The following is a 20,938-nucleotide window of genomic DNA, read 5'->3' as shown; positions in this document are numbered from 1 at the left end:
AATCAAAATGGAAATGGGAGAAAAGATGGCCTCCCATCTGCTTATTTCAACTACATTCTCAAAAGGAGCTAACTGACAATTCCACTCACATCACCCATTTTCATCTCACTCCCATAACCTTTTTCATGGCGGCTCCAATGCAACTCACAAACAGCCATTGTAGTAAAATTGAGCCATCAATATCATTTACACATATACTCCTATTGCTTGAAAGCCACCTTCGTCTCCATATTTCTATTTAATTTGATCAAATTACATACAATACAAAACCCATGATGACATTCATGGAAGACCATTTTAGCCTAAAAATGAGAAACCAGAAGATTCCCTCTGGATGGGACATGTAAAATACTTACCCAAACACTAAACTCTGGTAAGGATTCAGATAATTTGCTATTAAATAAACCATTAAAAATATACTAGGAGAGGGAACTTCGTCTTCGCCTGCCATGGTTTCCCTCTACGCCCTGAGACTTTCTTGAACTTTTCTGCCGTTTTACTGTAGGCTGACCAAAAAGGCCAATTCGACCGAACCCACGAGAAAGGGATGTCAAAAAAGTCCGGTTGGCTGCAGACTTCTCCATGCCTTGCTTCATGCAGACCTGTTCCTTTTCCAAATCGTTTAATCTCATCCTCAGTCTGGACAGCTCCAACTTTAGCTCTCGGTTTTCCCTCCTTAGTGATGCGTAGTTATCTCGTGGAGACATGGCCGCGCTAGGAACACCACTGCTGATTCGCTGAGACAAGAACCCATCAGCAAAGGTTCCAGCGAGTGCATTTTTCAAGCGCAGCTGTTCAAAATAGAGGACTTGAACAGTCATCTGCACAGGAAGGCGCTCATTCTGAGCTGCATGGTTGCAAGCGTCCTGCGAGAGTTTCTGGCAATCAATAAGCTTACAAAGCCTCCTGAACTCATTCTCAGTCATGCCCGGATGTGCCTGGATAGTGATTTAGCAATGACAGTGGTTAGCAATAAGAACGCAGTGTTCAAGGCTCAAGCAATAGGGTATGCATGCGTTTTCTCAACTATATCAAACTCATCCAGTTCAACATTACAAATTAGCAAGTCTGGGCCTGCTACTATGACAATCCCTGGACTCCTTGTGCTGGCAAGGCCTGAGGGGCAGGAATCCATAGGGATGCCCCACAAAGTTTCAACCCAAACAGATTAACTCAATCTAAATTTGGTATGTTTTGGTGTCCACCAAATCAAACAAAAAACTTCTCTAACACAAAATACAGTCAAAGTTTAGCTGGTATCTATCATCAACTTTGTGGCCTAGACAGGGGAGGTCCAAGAGAAGACAGACAACCAGATTCTGACAATGTCAACAAACCATGAATGTAGTTTCTAGAACCCACATTTCGAGGCAATTATAACATATAGCAAGTGTTCATCATTTTGCAAGAAAATTATAATTGAGGCATCAGAATCTTTCTAAATTCACAGGGACCTTTAGGAAAACCAATTTTGTGGTTCCCCAACTTCATAAAATTTTGAATAAGCCAAAAACAAAACTGGTCTTGTTTAATCCAATGGTGCAGTTTTACTCCTTAATCAAGTGAAATTTGGTCTTATAGTATACCTTCTATCATTAAAATCTAAAAGAAAAAAATAAGAATGAATGGATATTTTCATTGAAATCAAATGCTGCCATGTGTTGATCCCTTGATGAGTAACCCAAAGATCCCACCAGGACAAGCTCGAAAAAGATAGCATCAAGTTGAAAGAACCTTTTTTTTCTTTTTTTTTCTGTTGGTAACTAAAACTGCAAGAAAAAGGTGCTAACTTTTTAATAAAATTAATAGGAAAAAGAAATTTCTTTCAAAGACATCTGATCCCACCATATAATTTTCTCCAAATGGGGACACCCCTCTTTAAAAAGGAAAAAAAGAAAAAGGATAGCATGGAAAAGCTGTTTACCTTTAAGTATATATCAATAGCTCTGTAGAGACCATCATCGACCACCCGAGCATAATCTGGCAAGAGCTCAATAATTGCCATGAACTTTGGTAGCTTAAGATATGGATCTGGAGCAATTTCTGCAAGATATCCATCAATAAGTCTTCCAACCTTCAATATTGAACTGTGGCTTGGAGATGCAACTCCTTCAGATTCATAACCAAATTGGGCTTCCTCAGGCTCTTCCTCTTCTATCCTTTGCAAGAAATTTACCAGTATCCGATGGACAGTATCCACATCAAAGAGTGAATCACCAGTCTGCAATGAGGGAATAAGAAGATCATCAAGACTGGCCATTTCCAACTGAAACCCAATTTTCTTCTCGAGGTCAAGCCTGCAAGCAATTGTTGAACCCACCATTATGGCCATTCTCAGCATTCCAAACAGAAAACTAAGTGGAAAAGATGCATTTTCCTCAGTCAGAAACAGAGATACAAGAGTTTCCACTATGAGTTTTTCTTCATTCTCAAGAAGCATGACACCAGTTGGCTTAGTCCTTGATGGATCCCAAATCTGGCGCTTCCCTATACCTTTCAATGCATTCTGTGCATAATGCATTAGGCAAGCAGTAACACTGTCCTCATGAAGACCTGTTTTTCTCATGGCAGCAATCACTCTCGTAAAATGATCTATCCTCAGTGAAGAAAGATCTTCAATCCACCAATATTGACAACTCATGTTTGCTCCACTGGGGCCATTGTTGCAATCTAAGCGAGATAATCCTGAAACAAGTTGCTCCTTGCAAGCATTTATTGCAATTGCTTCAACGCATCTGTTTGGAATGTTAACCTCCTCTGCATAAGGAACTAGATTTTCGCATGTTCTTAGAACTTCAACGGATTTCTCAAGGCTTTGCATCACTATTTCATTCAAATAGATCTCTGTGCGAGTAACAAGGTTCTCCTCTACATAATCATCAGTCATTTCCAGGTATTCAGCAGCACAACGGAGAGATGCTACATTTGCAGTAGTGATCTCGAAGTTTCTACCATAGCAGAACTTGGCTGCAAGTTCAAATGTGTCAGCACCTCCTGGAAGATTGAGAGGCTCTAACTTGGGCATATCTGAGTCTCTGGTGTCCGCTAACAATTTACGGATCTTTCCACTCCGTGAAACCAAAGGAAACTTTGACAACAAACATAGAAGCCACATAGGAAAGATAGCGTCAGAAACAGTTCCCATGTGAAACCTAAGTAATGCAGGAAAACCCACAAAAGATGGTGATGCAATAACCAACACATCAATAGTCACAAAAAAGAACATGTCCAATAATAGTCTATTGTTGGGATTAATTTCCAGTAAACATCGTGAAGATGCACATAGAGTAATGATTGTAGATTTAGACTTCGTTGGTGATTAAAATACCCAGATCCTACAAAGATGCTGTTTCAGATGTTATTGGTCACAAAATGTTGTAAATGATGTCGAACATTAACATGTCAGATTGTGTTGCATAAAAAACCAAAAGACCTGATAATTGTCGCCTCAACTAACATTTTAACACACAGATCACATCTTAACATTAACTACTAGGCATTCCCTTTAAACCAATTCATCCACAGCAAGCCATTGAGAACCATGCTAAGCAAGCACCTGATTGAGGTTTCAGGTTTTCTTACACTTGACACCAGTTTATGAATGTGAAAATTTTCTGATCACTTTTACCTATATTAAATCTTTTACCAACGGGGCTCCGTGTGATTGGTAGGATCTGTCAGTGCACGTCTCCTTGTGGTGGGACTATTTAGGTTCAAAACCCAGCGGTACGTTGAATAATTGGTGTGGGTCTGCCTAACCCCAGCCTGCCTTTCAATCTATGAGCCATTTTTTCTCTGAACTTAGAAGACAAATATAGATGGCCTTACCACCTAGATAAGATTCCATATACACACCAGAAGTCCATAGAGTGTCATACGCAGGAGCACAAAAATCATAAGGTTAAATTCTCTTTGATCTAGACAATACGCAGTTTGTGGGCATCTGTCATAAATGAGTAAAAGAGCAATTTATTCATATGCTAAAATGTTTTACAATGTAACCTACCGTACACCATTATAATAACAGCTATAGCAGTCTTAAGATTGTATCTACATAGTACCTAAGTCACATGGATTTGGCCAACCAGGTGCAGCACCCGCATCAACGCGATGCGGGTGCGGGGCTACGGAGAGGAGGATTAGGGCAAATTTTTTTTGCCCTAATCCTCCCTGCCTCTCTGCCCGACCTCTTCTCCTGAAGCCGAAGCCGGCGACGACCTCTCCGCCGGACCTCTCCTCCTCAGGTACTCTCTCTCACTCGCTCTGTCTCTCACTCTCTCTGTCTTTCTCACCATCGCTCTCTCCATCTCTCACTCGCTCTCTCTATCTCTCCATCTCTCTTCTCCCTCTGTCTCTCTCGCTCAATCTCGCTCCATGAGAAAGCCTAACTACATGGTGAAGAATATACCTACTTAAGCAATTGGCCAGCCGTAGAATCACTTTTAAATCCCGCGACTGAGACACGGTGACCCTGACCCTAGTCCCCAAACCGGGACACTGGCTGCAATTCATAAAATAATTGGCTGAAGACTTGTAACAACAATAATTCAAGGATTCTCAACTGAAGGATCACACCCCACATAAGGTTCCAGCGGAGGTGCGTCAGCATGATTAATGATGAAGGATCATGACTGAAACTGAATTCCTTGGCACCGAAACGTGGACCATAGCAGCATTCGCTAGAATGCTGTGAGGTTAAAACTTAAAAATTCTCTCTCTCTCTCTCTCTCTCTCTCTCTCTCTCTATCTATCTATCTATCTATCTATCTATCTATCTATCTATCTATATATATATATATATATCTGCCGCACCCCCGCACCCCCGCACCCAAGTTTTTTGAAAGTGCCGCACCCCCGCACCCGCACCCGCACCCGCACCCGCACCCGCACCCATGTGACATAGCATAGTACATAATATTACCAAAGTGACAGTTTCACTGAAATTTTGACAAACTCATGCATGCCAGGGTGGATGGACACCTGTTGAAACTTCATACTACAATCAAAGGGAACTAAAGTGCAACCAAATCTAACATTTCAGAAGAATATCCAAGAGTTATTTTTAATTATAATGACATTAGCGTGTTAGTATGTCACTATCCACAAATAGCCAATACATAGAATAGGCCTGTGTATGCAACACCATTAGCACTTCATGCATACGGGATTCAGAAAAGCAATACAAAGTGCTAGAAATTGATAATTGCAGTGTACCTTATGTAAGATAAATGACTGGCCATCAACATCAATTGTTATGTCCCCAGCAATGTCTGAAAAGATTCTGCATTTAAGTATCAAAATTTTCAAACTGCAGGATGTTCTTCCGGTAATTAAGAAATGAACAGACCATATATAACTGAATTCAAACAACAAGCACAAATATGCCCCTAAGAAAAAGTTCAAATATAACCATGATCAAGTGATCATGTAAGAAAAATAAAAGATTAAATTTAACAAGGTTTTCCTCAGCAGTGCTACCCTTACTCCAATAAAATAAAAAAAGGAAAAAAAAGAAACTATAACAGGTGACATTTGATTATGGCTTTCAGAAAACATTATGCCATTAATTTTCCACTAAAGGCATTAATTTTTATGTTCATCATAGACTACATGAATTTGAGCACCCAATTTCAACTTGTATGACCTAGGTGAGCTCTTCAAGTTGACATCACCAATCAGGCTCTTATCAAATTATGGTGTCCACAGACAAGCTTGAGGCTTAACTTTTCTCTCTTTTTCAATGAGAACCAGAGCATGATTCATTTGCACCAAAATCAGTGTTTTAAAATCCAGTGACTCAGGAATTGACTTGTGACTCGGTCAGGTCATGATAAATTGATAACTTTCAAATGTATAAATATATAGATAATCACATATATATGCATATACCATAAAGGATTTCTGAATCTCCTACTTTTCCTTGAAGAAACCTACTAAAACTCCTACATCTCACATAGAAGGTTTCCTAATTAACCAAAACTACTGAAAATGAAAAACATGCAAAACAGAACATAAAAACTTTTTATTATTGAAATTTAACTCCTGAAATGATGAAATTTGTGATTCTAAACAACCTAAGGTATTCCTTGGATGCATTGCCACCTTATAATGTTCTAAGTAGGCCCCCAAATGAATCTTGGTTAACTCGATGTGATATCAGCTTCAAAAGGTATGCCAGTTTTATGTTTGTCTCCTGTTACCACCTTTGAGCCTCTCTTGACTTTCCATGAAGGACAAGGCCGCCTGTTTGCATCACATCTATTCATAAATTTATAACTGTGATTTCCCCTTGTGGTTCACTTCATGAATAAAGAATGCTCCCTGTAGATGAGCAGGATAACTCTATAAATGGCAACTTTATAACTTTGCTTTGAAGTTGGAATCACCTTTTATGGAGTAACCCTGCTCGTCTCAGAGGGCATTTTTTTATTCAGCTCGTCTCAGAGGGCATTTTTTTATTCATGTCTTGGAAGTAGGATGAATGTGTTTATCATTTGCAAGATCTTCCTGGTTCATGGGCTTCTGTAATTTGAATTTTTATTCCTCATGATGTAATCTTGACTTATGCTTCTTGTGGAATAGCTTTTCTGCTTATTTTTCACATCCCTTTTTGTACTCCACTTTTTTTGGTTTTTCCCTCATTATAGTCTTCTGAATAAGGAGGCAAATTTGAAGCATTCAGCACTTGACTAACCCAGGCAAAGAATGCAATTCAGTTAAGGTTTAGCATAATATTGGGTTTAGTTGTATACTTGTATTGACAATGATTATGCTTCATATATTTAGCAATTCAGTTAAGGTTTAGCATAATATTGGGTTTAGTTGTATACTTGTATTGACAATGATTATGCTTCATATATTTAGTGTCTAACACTCTATGAGTCTATCTTAAAGAAAGCAATGTTGGCTGCACCTCCAAGCAAAATGATTGCCTTTTTCCATCTTTTAGTTATTTGTTTCTTTGACTTTTTATAGCTCCAATCATACTCTCGAAATGTGTAGTGCCAAGCATCTACCTATGACCCAACAAATATCCACTGTTTCACATACTTCTAAATTTTATGCTCATTTCTTGGAAATTCAGCAAGGAGGATGTCATTGTCCACAATGTCAAACTCCAGGCACACAAGCAAACCTAAAACCCATAGTTTTAGAATCCTTCATGTTCAAATTACATCCCTCTTCACAATTTAAATGCATAACAAAATCATTCAGTGCATACATATAATATGGTCACTCAGACATAAAAAAATGGATAGCCATTACGCTTTGTAGTTCTCCCTTCTTGGTGACACAAGAAAACTTGCATGTTTCAAATTCTATGGAGATATCTGACAAGTTTGTGAAGTTATAGACAAGTAGAGTGTAGCTTGGCCAGAAACCTGCTGGTGCTTCCCCTGACATATCACCATCAGTTTCTGGCATGGTGCTTGCATCTTTCTTGTATTCCATAGGATCGTGCAGTCTACTAATACCTCCTACAGTATATAGAAGCAAAAGAAAGGGCATTCATGACGAAAAAATGAAAAATTAATGCCTTTATAACTTTTTTTCAAAATGACATGAAAGTCTATGCTTTACGGAATTCAACTTTGTTTTTGTCTTTTTCTTTTTTACAAAAAAAATGTTATTCACACACCCCTGCTCAAACAGTACCTGACAATAACCTTACCCAAACTATACTGTACATCTATCTGGCATAACTATTCTTCAATCATTTTCCAAAAATGACAGGATTCTACGCTTCATTACTCATGGAAACTTAAATTTGTTCTGCCCTTTACATTGTTTTGTAAAATGATTGCTTACACCCATGAAACGATCGATTTCCCTATTAAAGAGGTGGCTAAACAAACCAAAGACACATCCTCCCCATGAAACTTCAAAATTGCTAAAATCCAAACCTAAAACATTGATCCTTCTCAAGCATTATTTGGTTGAAATTCTGTAATGGGTAAGTCTTCTCCCCTTTTAATTTTCTCTTTAATGTTAGGCGTGTACTTTATAGGTGTTCACCATTTTCCTTTTTTACTCTGTTGTAATATACCAATAAGTATATAACCTTATGGCCTATGTCACAAAGACACTTCAGTTTAGGCTCGTATCGTGTCCTCTTATATACTACTTTTCATGAAGAATTTCACAAAGATGATGTGTCTTGTGTTCCGTTGATCGTGTCCATGTGACATAGCTTATGGCCGACTTATGGCATGCACTCTAACTATTCTAGTATGCATGCCATTGCCAAGGATGGTTAGCCTAAACAAGATATAGTCTTTCTCGCTTTTTCTGCTCTTCAACCTCCTGAGTCCTTCTAGCTCACAAAGTACAAACCACATGCATGTGAACAAACCTATCCTCTTCATTGGGAAACCCAGATAAGACTAACTCATTGGTATGAGCTCTTCTGGCTAGTCCTCTTCAGTTGGGAAAACCAAATAAAACTATGAAAAATCATTGGTATGGTATGCTATGATCTCTTCTGGCTAGTCCTCTTCAATTGGGAAAACCAAATAAAACTAAGAAAGATCATGGCATGAGCTCTTCTGGCTAGTCCTCTTCAGTTGGGAAAACCAAATAAAACTAAGAAAAATAATTGGTATGAGCTCTTCTGGCTAGTCCCCTTCAAATGGGAAAATCAAATAAAAACTAAGAAAGATCATGGTATGATCTCTTCTGGCTAGTCCTCCAATATAGAAAAAAACCCTCCATGACCAAGATGCTGGTTCAATCTTGGGGTTAGAGAAAACCATTCAGGATACAACAGATTGACCCATCTTTCCCACTTCCTCTGTACTCCCCTATTCCGCACCCCCCACAAAAGCAAAAGATCAAAACACAAAACCCTTCATAGACTACTAGAACCTAAAAACCTACACACACCACCATGATCCAGAAATGACTATGTCCGAGTTTGAAGCTTTACTACCAAAAAGCAAAGGCACAAAGATGAAGAAACGCACACTACAGGGAGAAAAAAAGACAAACTAAAAACTGGGTATTCTTTTCCCGCCATGAAAACACTAGCTTCGTTTGAATCAAAACAAACATTCAGAACCTCAATCTGAAAACTCACAACCAATGATCAAAATTCAAAAGAAGAGTGAAGGAAAAGAGAGGAGGCGATGGAAAAGCGAGAAAACCACGAAGTGGGTGATCGAAATTCCTTACCTTTTGCTCACGGAATTGCAGAAATTCGGAGCCACGGAGCGTTTGAAGGAAGGGAAAGAGCTCTCGAGCACCATTTTTCTTTTCCCCTTCTTTTTTTTCTTCTTTTTTTTCTTTGATTTTCAGGTTCGCCTTTTTTTATAGGCTTCTGTGTACGAAAGGAACGTTGTCTCGAAGGAGGGAGTATGAAAGACGAATACTCAAATTCTTGACCATGGTTATTCGTTAAATTACAATGAAGCCATTTCATGTTGGTTGTCGTATCTAGACATGGAGTTACGGAATTAACCTCTTCCTTTGACTCAAATGTCTAAACCATCTGTAGTAGCATTTTTGTTATTTTCTGTCTTTTTGAGAGTATAAGTTTCGATGAACCCCGTTTTGATAGAATATATGTTAAATATTCGAATATTTCTAACGGAAATTGTAATATTTAATTAATTTACGGTTATAAATAGAGCGTCTTTCGCAAGACCGTAGGGGTTTTGTACAGGTAGACATCGGGTCAGGTAGTCAATGGATATTCGGTTATCCGACCCAGATAGCGCCCGGTTTGGACCACCTGTGGAGCCTGAATCTCAAAAAAACTCGAGGATACCTTAGTTGGTTTCAAGCAGTGTTGTCAGTATCGGCCGATATGATACTGACCCAAATCAGCTATTTTTAATAAATATAAAAAAAAGCTTATAATTATTTTTTAAATATTATCTTAATTGCTTTAACACATGTCACGTTCTGATTCACACAGTATTTTTAATTATTTTTTTGGGTAATTCAGAATGATTCACTTGTGAATCGGTATTGGCCGATTCACCTGAATCGTCAAACAAAATCTTGATTCTTACTAGCTACAATGGGTCACTTGCATAAATAAAATTTCTATCATCGGACGCTAGAGGCGTCAGACGAGGGTCAAGCGCCGCGTGTAAAACGGTTTTTAGCTGTGGTTCTTGGCCCTCCTAAAAAAACAAGTGCATCTGATCGTGCGAGTCAGTGGGGTAAAAACTGCCTGATTTGTACTGGACAATTATGTTTGCCTGTAACAATCAAGATTTCCACAGTTTTTTTTGCAATTCTAACACTACAGTTGCTTTCGGTATGGTCCATTTGCTAAGATTCGACTGTTGGATCATTGGATCAAAAAATGTGAATTGTTATGCTTGAATATTTATGAAAATTCTAAGCCATTGATTTTGAACCCTTAAAAGATCCTTATTATATATCGTAATTGGATGATTCAATAGTCTGTTTCTACAAAACCAAACATCCAAGGTGAAATTTAAAAAAATAAATAAAAAACATCTATAAAAATCTTGGTTCATACCAGTAATTACATATCTGGTTGGTAAACATATTTCAGTTACCCTATATATATATATATATATATATATATATATAGTGCTTTTATGTGGTATTGCACCACCATATGAATATGAAAGTGTCTACTTGGTTAATAATATTTAAGCTCTTCTGTCAAAATTTAACCTTTGGATCATGTTTAGCATGTTCTATTTACTATTTTCATGTGTTAAAGTTGAATATGATGTTATATATGATTTCTAAATCACCCTTGTTTCATAAACTCTAGACCTTTGATTTGTCATTATCTCAAAAATAGAATTTGTGTATGCATGATAAAACCTTGTAACAAATTAAATAAATAAAGCAGATCATGTCAGAGGCAGCTCTGAAAGTAATCTATCAAAGCTGCCTTTCTACCGTTCATTCTCAAGATGATCGGCCTCCCAAACACAATGCTTTAGGTTTATTTTGAGTCATCCATTTTGTACTCTAGTTGCCCTTCATCTTGAGCATCAATGGCGCTCTAAAAATTTGTGAGACACATCCAAGATACAAAGAACCCTGTCATAGTGTTTGTCAGGCCATTCATCTCACAGATGAATGATACCAGAAAGAGCTCTGACGGACGGATTACCATGGTCTAGAAGTTTGTGTATGAGATAAGTCTCTGGTGCAGACGTAATATCATAGTCTACAAGTTTGTGTGTATGAGATAAGTCTCTGGTGCAGATGTGCATACGATATCAATGAGTTAAAACCAACAAAATCTTATTGCTCATACTTTTTTATTTTTTTGAGTGAATCTAACATTATAGTTTTGATCTACATGGCTTGTTTGGTGGGAATTGACTTTTGAATGACCGAAATTTAATGTATGTGCAAGTTTTTTAAGTAATTCAAAATGAGCAGCCATAAATGCACCAAATTTTTACTAAAAAAAGCATATGCATATTTTTATCGAAAATGCATGATCCAAAAGTTGATCTCTAATACTTGACTATGCTATACACATCTACAAGGAAAGATTATGACAAAACTTCAACCAATAAGTTTCAACTCATTGATATTGTATGCACATTCGCACCAAAGACATATATAGAGAAAGAGAGAAATGGGTAGTGCGAAATTGATACCTGCTAAATGGGCTTTTCTGCCCTTCTAGTGATTTTTCACAGTTTTTATCCCATAAATTGTTGGGCATGGTAGATTTATGGATCATGTGTTTTCAATGAAAAGAAAATAATATTTGGAGCCCCAAAAATTTACAAAAATTTTGGACTGTTGATTTTTTTGAACGTTATAGAAACCCACCCATGTATCAGAATCGAACACTTCCTGATCCCTATAAAATCAAGTACATAGATCACATCTGTACGGCCAGAATTTAAAAATAAAATAAAAAATATACTGAAAAACTCATTTAACATGTAACATTTAGCACCTACCCATTACTCACTCTTTCTCTACACATATATATAAAGAAAGAGAGAAGGGTATAACGTCTAACTGCAAAAAGCTCGAGAAGGGTGTAATGTCGAACTGCAAAATGTTTGATATATATATATAAGCCCGTAACAGTGGATGAGAAAATTGTCCATTGTTATCAGACCAATATCCGTAGTTGAGCTCGTAAGTATCAACGTCAGATTGTTTTTACTGAAAACACACTTTTGCGGTCACGACCACCACTAATTATCTTTTTTTTTTATGCAAAATTAATGCCCAAGGTGCGTCTGATTGTTGTTTGCAATTTACACGTTCGGCATTGCGGGTTTTTCTAGAGAGAGAAGGGTGTAACATCAAACAGCAAAAAGTTTGACGTTGCAACAGATGCGCACACGATCAATGGTGCACACAAGTTAAAAAAATAAAAATACCTTCAGTGGCGTGCAAAAACCTCACTAAAGGTTTGGAGGTTTTAGCAACGCTTTTTGCACACACCTAATGGTCATTAGTGTCGCGTTTCAGGTGCCACAAAATACTCCATTCTTTACTGGGGCTTTTGTGCTCCATTAAAGCTTTTTTTATTTTTGTACAGGGGGCGAACATGCATCATAAATGCGAATGCCCGATCGTTGTTTGATGGTTAAGGTGTTCGATGATACGCCTACAATCTGGTTTGAATCTCACAATGTGAGATGTTTTGACACAATCTAAGTAGTAGTCTTGAATCATATTTTTCTGACAAAAAAATATTTTTATGAGTCGAGAAAAAATCAATGCCTTCATAGCCATTGATTTTTTTATTGCTGAAAAAATCTGTATACAAGTCGGATTCCAATGATTCCAAAGTCAATTCCCACTAAACAAAACTTGTTGACCACATTTATAGTGTTAGATGTAGGAAAAAAACAAAGGAGTTCTGACTCATTTGCTAGGTCATTTGCACATACACTCTAGCAAATCTTAAATTTATAATATATACTAAAATATGTAGGTGCATGATCACTTTCACACATGACCAGAATGAACTCGTGTCTTGCTTCCATCATTGTCGACTACATCTATGGTGTTAGATGTAGAAAAACAAACAAACAAAGGAGTTCTGCCCCATTTGCTAGGTTATTTGCATATACAAACCACACTAGTAAATCTTAATTTTATAATATATACGAAAATGTGTAGGTGGATGATCACTTTCGAACATGACCGGAACAAACTCGTGCATAGCGTCCATTGCGCAGGTGATGGAAGCTCTGTGCGAGGTTCCACCAAATACCACCTTTAGCGATGACTTTTGTCGTTGTTAAATGTCACCGCTGACTTTTATCGCCGCTAAAAGTAATAGCACAGAAACACTTATGTTGAGCGTCCATCGTGCACAATGAAAGTTCATTTAGATATGTTAGAAGGTGATCATGCACCTACAGACTATCTATCTATATATATATATATATATATATATATATATATAGAGAGAGAGAGAGAGAGAGAGAGAGAGAGAGAGAGAGAGAGGGGGGGGGGTAGGGATGGGAGTGGATCAGAGCAGGAGACAAGATCTACCACTACAATAAATCTATGGATTAGCGTCAGTTATAATCCGTCGTTAATCCATCACTGAATAGTTTAGCAACAGGTTAGCGATGGATAACTTTCATCGCAATTTCCTAGTCGCTAATTAGCGACGAAAAATATCTGTCGCTACTTTCGTCGCTAATTTGTGATGAATTAGCAAATGCCATGATTCGTCCAAGGCCATTATTAATCCACAGAGAATTAGTTTTACGACAGATACACATCCGTCGCTAATTTCATTGTTATTGTAGCGACGAAATTGCAATGGATGCAATCCGTCACAAAATATCAGCTGATTCAATTTTGCGACGGATAAATATCTGTCCCTAATCCGTCGCTAAATTGGAGACCGATATTAATTAGCGACGGATATTATCCATCACAAAAAATAAATGAAAAATTTAAAAAAATTGTTTGAAATATAAATATCGATTTTTTTTTCTTGTTATACAATTTATATATCCTGTGTATAAAAAACAAAGTACACATAAACAATACATATACAAAGCAGCTGAAAATAATTTAACACAAGATACAAGGTGAAAATTTTTATCGATCCACTATAATCCTCGTCAAGTTTTAATTATTTGCAAGTAAACATTTACAAAGAATTTTTTTTGAAACAACAAGAAGGTGCAACAAATTCAATACATGAATCTAATCATCGCCAAGATTCTGAGCATCATCTTCTTCATTGTCTCGATCTGCCCCTTTATCTATGGCTCCATCAGCTCCTCTACACTGATTATCTTCAGCATCGTACAAGAGAAAAGAAAGGTTAGTATTGATAAACAAAATATAATGAAATAAATTATATGCAATGCACCTAATCTAAGGAAATCAAAGTAACATGAATGAATTACACATAGACTAGTTAGCAATAAAGTGAAGGACATTAACAGAATTCAGATATGTGTTCTAAGTCTGACAGAAAAAAATTTATAGTGATTCAATCATACAGATATGTGTTCTAAGGTTGTCAAAAAAATATCATAGTGATTTAAGCATGCATGTATGTGTTATAAGGTTGTCAAATAAATGTCTTTTGTATCACAATCATGCTTATATGTGTTCTAGTGTTGTCAAAAAACTCTCATAGTGATTCAATTATGCATATATGTGTTCTAAGGTTGTCAAAAAACTTTCATAGTGATTCAAGCATGCATATATGTGTTCTAAGGCAGTCAAACAATTTCATAGTGATGAAATCATGCTTATATATGTGTTCTAAGGTTGTCAAAAAACTTTTATAGTGATTCAATCATGCATATATATGTGTTCTAAGGTTGTCAAAAAACTTTCATAGTGATTCAATCATGCATATATGTGTTATAAGGCAGTCAAAAAACTTTCATAGTGATGGAATCATGCTTATATGCGTTCTAATGTTGTCAAAAAACTTTCATAGTGATGAAATCATGCTTATATGTGTTCTAATATTGTCAAAAAACTCTCATAGTGCTTCAAGCATGCATATTTGTGTTCTAAGGTTATCAAAAACTTTTATAGTAATAAAATTATGCTTATATGTGTTCTACTGTTGTAAAAAAACTATCATAGTGATTCAATCATGCATATATGTGTTATAAGGCATTAAAAAACTTTCATAGTGATGAAATCATGCTTATATTGTTCTAATGTTGTCAAAAAAATCTTATAGTGCTTCAAGCTTCTCACTTTCATGTGTTCAATCATGCTTATATGTGTTCTAAATTTATCTGTACATAAACCTAGCCTAACATTTCTCACTTTCATTGCGAAGGTCTGATGAGTATGATCAAAGTGCTTCCAAGCTTCCGCGTCAACAGGATGCATGATCTTGTCTTCATCATGTCGAACTTTATTTGCATGTCATCTCATGTGTTTAGCTATCCTCGAAGACATATACATTCGTTGCAATCTAGAGGTAAGAGGAAAGTAGTGGAGCGACTTGTATGATACTTCTTTTGACCTCATGCTATCATTGCCTCTTGTCTTTGGCTTGAACCGAGGATGCCCATATGACGAACATGATCTACTATTTTCATGATCTTTGAAATATAACATGCAGTGATTTAGACAAGCATCTATCTTTTGATACTCCATACCTAAAGCGTTGACCATAACCTTCGTACAATACAAATTTTGTGGCAATTTTTCATCTTTGGGCAACATACTTTTCACAATAGAGTACAGATGGTCAAAACATGATTGACTCAAATTATACTCAGACTTCAAATTCATTAGTTGAAAAACTGTAGACAAGATAGTATGACTCTCGCAACCATTCTAAAGTGGCTCAACAACATCTCTAAGTAAACCATAAAATCTACTGGCTGCATCATTTGTTGCTTCTTCCTCTACCTCAGTTAGTACATCACTAGAACCCATAGCAGAACCCAGTTCTGGTCCTGCGACATCAAATGTCAAATCCATATATGGATTATCGTGCACCACATCCACCAATGCATCAAAATTATTCTAAAATTCTTCACCATGAAGTGTCCAATTCTGATAATCATTCACAAAACCTTCCTGTATAGGTGATGTCTAACGCCATGAGGTTCTATAAATCGATTGTTCTTACACATCGTGCAGGAGCACCTAATCCGACCTGTGGGATCCACTGTACTGACACTTGCCATTACAAATTCAAAAAACTGTCAACACAATTCATATATTCAAGCAATATCTCATTGTCAACTATCCTACGGTACATCCATTCACGGTTTGCAGCCATTTTGTCCTATGATGTTACAGATATTATCCTAACCAGTTAAAAAAGAATCATAAGAATGCTATGATGAAGAAAATATCTAATTTATCATGCATTCATGGTGGATGTAATGATTTGATATATATATATATATTACACACACACACACACACACACACACACACACATATATATATATATATATATATATATATATATGATATTATTCAATCACAAGAACTATGATGCATGCAATGATAACTTAATATTTTTATGTGCAAAACCATTCATTTGAAGCATGTTTGAAGCATTGATAACTTATCATTTATTTTCATGTGCAAACCCATTCATAACACGATATATTCATTTGAAGCATATTTTCACGATACAATTTCACATGAAAGGCATAATCAAATTGAAAATAACTTCATGCAAGCATGGATACAAACACATCAAACATTGCAATACATTCAAATCATTCATATCAAAATAATGTCAAACATGTACCTGCAACAAACACACTCTAATATCCCGCTAACTATTACCATAACTAGCATGAAATTCGAACTCAAAAAATAAGAGCATTTTTATTTTCATACATTAAAATCATGCTCAGCATGATCTTCGAACTCCATCAAAGCAGTCCTATATATCCACAACTAAGTGAGTGTGTAAACAGAAAATTGTTGCATCTAAGAAATTAAATAACTGTGATGCGATTGCATCACTTACCACGAGTATTTACCCGATTTGTACATTATTGTCTTTGCATTTTTTTCTTATTTCTTTTTGCATTGCATTTTTAGCCACATGCGATACTTAGCACTAAGCATCGCCCAATTAACTCAGCTACGCACTTGCAAAGCACATTTATATACGACAGGGATAACAACTTATTAAGAGGCAGCAGGGGCGCCGCCACTGCCTAGCAGAGAGAGAGAGAGGGGCAATATACCTGTAGACAAACCAGCAAAGGGAGTCTGGTCGTGGGTCGGCTGCGGAGCGAGGTAGAGGCTGGGGTTACATCGAGCGAGCAATGTGAGAAAGGGTGAGAGAAAGGGGGGAGGTGGGAGAGGGGCAGGGGTATACGACCCCTACCGAAAATAAAAGAGGGGCAGGGCATCAACCAATGCCAAAAATAAAAGAGGGGCATGAACATCGACCCCTATCGAAAATAAAAAGAGCGACAGGGGCATCAACCCCTGCCAAAAATAAAAGAGGGGCAGAGGCTGATGGCCCCTGTCGGACCAAGAAGAAAAGGGGGGGGGGGTCCCGACCCGTCCACCAGCCCGCTGGGAGAGAGAGGGAGAGATGAGGGGAAAAAAGAAGGGAAGGGAGGAGACATACCTGAGGGAGAAGATCGCCGACGTCGACATTGGCAGACAAGTAAGAGGGAAGGAGAGAGGAGACGAGCAAGAGGGGGCGAGAGAAAGGTTGGATGACCAATGAGGTGGTGCTGGAGAAGTTGCCGAAGGGGGAGGCGGTCACCAAAAGGGGGAGAAGGGAGGGCGAGAGAAAGGGCGGGGGTGTGCGATGAATGAAACAAAAAGGAAAAAGAAAGGGGGCTCACATTAGGGTTTTAAAGAAAATTTAGTGACAGATTAACGACGACAAAATTCTCAACGGAAAAACGGTGTCGCTCATCCGTCGCGAAGTTGCGACGGAGTGTGAGATAAAAATTTTCTGTTGCTAATCTGTCGCAAATTTGCGATGACGTTTGCGACATAATTTTTTCGTCGCTAATTATGCAACTAATTCCAATTTCAGGGACAAATAGTTTTCTCTCGCTAATCCATCGTAACTTTGCGATGAATTATTTCCGTCACAAATTTCTGTCGCTAAATAACATTTTTCTTGTAGTGTACACCCCCGCCACGTCTCAAAATTCTGCCCTCCATCCTTACACTGGTTTTGATTTTAACCTCCATCCCCAGTCCACATGGGGTGAGGCAGGGTAGGACCCCATTTTCCCTCGGTCCATCCCTAGTCCAAACAGGGCTCGACAGGGCAGGACCCGTTTCCCCTCAGTCCATTGCCATCCCTAAAGAAGGATTGAGAACAAGGCAGCGATCGAGGCATGGATAGGTCAGGGCGGGGAAAATCATAAGTTCATTCGTGCCGGGTTTTAATTTTAACCTCAATCCCTGCCTCCATCGCCATTTCATTTCCTCCCTCCTCAGTTCAAACGGGGCGAGGTTGGGAGGGGCCCTGTTTTCCCTCGGTCCACTGCCAACCTTAGGGGAGGGGGAGGGGGAGGGGGAGAGGGTGTTGCGTGTTCTCCCCAGAACATGCACTGTAGCTACAATGCGTGTTTTGGGGTCCCGACTGAGCACCGTGTGGCGCTCAGTCGGGTGTACGGGCACGCCGTACACTCATCTGCGGGATGTATGGGGGTGTACGGCATGCCCGAACACCTGACTGAGCACCACGGGACCCAGAACACGCATAACTACAATGTGTGTGTGTGTGTGTGTGTGGGGGGGGGGGGGGGCGGAGGGGATATAACCTGCCCCGGGGGAGGGGGGTTATTGGAACATATCTTACATCCATGTCGTTGTCCGACACCCTTTGCATTTATGGCTCAATTATTGTTGTCCTGCACCCAAAACCATTCCCCAAAAAATGGCTGCAGAATGTCTTGGTGCTGATAGATATTTGTTACAGCACACAGACAACCCTCGTGCCATCTTCAAAAGCTAGGGTTATGTGTTTGTTCCTTGTGATGGATGTGATAGTTGACTGACACTATAGAATTTCTAGTTATTATTGGATCATCAAACCCTATTGGATCATCAAACCCCATCCCTCTCTCCTCAGATGAGAATGCACCAATGTTTTTGGTTTATTTTCTGAAAAGTAAAGTATTATCAGTTGAGCATTCTGATGAAGTGATTAGGAGGATAGCTCCTGAACCGTGCAAAATCGTAGCTAAAACTTTAATTTTTAAGGAAGCAAGAATTAATGAAAAATAACAAAAAATTGTAAGAAAATAACAAAAAAATATCAGTAAATCATTCGTCAATCTCCTATATGACTTTCTACAATGAATATATATGCTAAACAATAGAAAAACCTTAGAAACCCTAAGAGATAGATCTTAAAATCAATTAGGATTTGAACTAGATCCAAAAATCAATATACAGCTGGATAATAAAAAAACACAAATAAACAAGATGGGTTTGAATGGACCCCATAGCGTCCCGCTCCCACATCTAGAAATTCAATGGAACTAAAAATATGTATATTCCAACTCTGATTCCCTCATCTAGATCTCTCATCTTCTTAAAGAATAAGATTTCCTAATTATGATAAAAACAAACTGCCTATTAAGATACGTTTCTAAAAAGATAAAATATATCCTAAATTGTGGGTCAGATAAAGATTATGGTATTTATTAACGTAAACATAAGTATATACCATGGTGTTCCTCTCATGCACAAATATATATTTGTATATATGTGCTTGTGGATTGTTCATAAGAATATATATACATATATACAGAGAGAGTAATCTGTAGCTTCCGACCATCCCAGACCTCTTTAAAAAAATACTTGCATGTGTTTTTGTTTAATCTAAACCCATAGATGTGATCTTCATGCTTTATTTAATGCAAAACATGTATTAATATAGTTTAAATTATTTTCATGTTTACATATATTTTTAGCTCAACAAAAAAAAAAAGCTGTACATATTGCACCAAATTTTTAATCAACTAAAAATCAATATTTCTTGTTAAATTGATATGATTCAAAACTTGTTTTTTAGTAAATATGCAATGATAAAAGCATCTACAGATTTGGATTAACCAAAAAACTCATGCAAATATGTTTTTTAAAGAGGTCCGGGTCTGGGATGATCTGGTTTGGAATATATATATATATATATATATATATATATATATATATATATATATATATATATATATATATATATATATATATATATATATATATATATATATATATATATATTCAATTCCTTGGATGCCCATATTGTTGTTCAATCCCCTCAGATATAGAGCTGCATGTGTCACCACTAACATTCTATTTGAGAGCCTTGTATCAGCCGTGTGTTGCCATTTCCTCCGGTGCTTGCATGCTCTCCTGTTTGGGAACAATGATGTTGCCAAAATATTGCAATGATTACACCAAATTTTAGCACCATTCACAAGGAAACATTTTTGGCAGCTCCATCCTGCACACCAAATTTTGGTAAAACCATACACGTAGAAATGGTGTTTCCATCTCAATACAAGGCTTTCAAACAGTGCCTAAGTTGCAAATGAAAATCTAAAGATTCATTTACATGTAATGCTTATATTCATCAACTTTGAATAAAAATAAATGCCAGGCCTGGACTTCATGCTATTGAGAGTTGACAACATTTCCAAATCAAATACTAGGCAAACTATAGGCTCACATGAAAGATTTTCTTGATATTCTTGGCTTTTCATTCTGTTACACAGGAAAACTAGCGTCCGGTCAGGAAACCTGCCATGCTGAAAATTCTTATCAAGTTATGGTCTTCAAACTCGACCGTGTATAACCCCGAAGCTTCCCCTGTCACCTACTAGGGAGCATGTTGTTTCGGCTTTTCAGTAATGGAAGCACACCTCATGTATTGAACTCTTGATATTCTTATCTTGAACCTCTTAAACTGTCTCACCTGGCTAAGTGTGTAGAGCCCTTGTAGACCTTTTTTTTTCAATCTTGTTATATGCAAATTGGTAAAGAATGTAAAAGCACACATAACTCACTT

At 37.5% G+C, this 20,938-nt stretch overlaps 1 protein-coding gene across 1 annotated transcript; it reads right to left on the bottom strand.

Moving 5' to 3' along the window:
• Positions 1 to 277: 277 nt before the first annotated feature.
• On the bottom strand, positions 278 to 17,556 carry LOC149843999 (Phototropic-responsive NPH3 family protein). Its single transcript, XM_090001010.1, has 4 exons — positions 17,528 to 17,556; positions 5,215 to 5,281; positions 1,925 to 3,088; positions 278 to 938 (listed from the first exon to the last, which is right to left on the bottom strand). Exons 1-4 carry the CDS (start codon positions 17,554 to 17,556, stop codon positions 420 to 422), a joined length of 1,779 nt encoding a protein of 592 aa, XP_089857136.1. The 3' UTR covers positions 278 to 419.
• Positions 17,557 to 20,938: the final 3,382 nt, after the last annotated feature.

This window comes from Nuphar pumila, chromosome 3 (assembly GCF_984573655.1).
Source record: "Nuphar pumila chromosome 3, dmNupPumi1.hap1.1, whole genome shotgun sequence".
NCBI lineage: Eukaryota > Viridiplantae > Streptophyta > Magnoliopsida > Nymphaeales > Nymphaeaceae > Nuphar > Nuphar pumila.
Note: the sequence above shows the minus strand (reverse complement) of the source record. Positions and strands in the feature narration are given on the sequence as shown.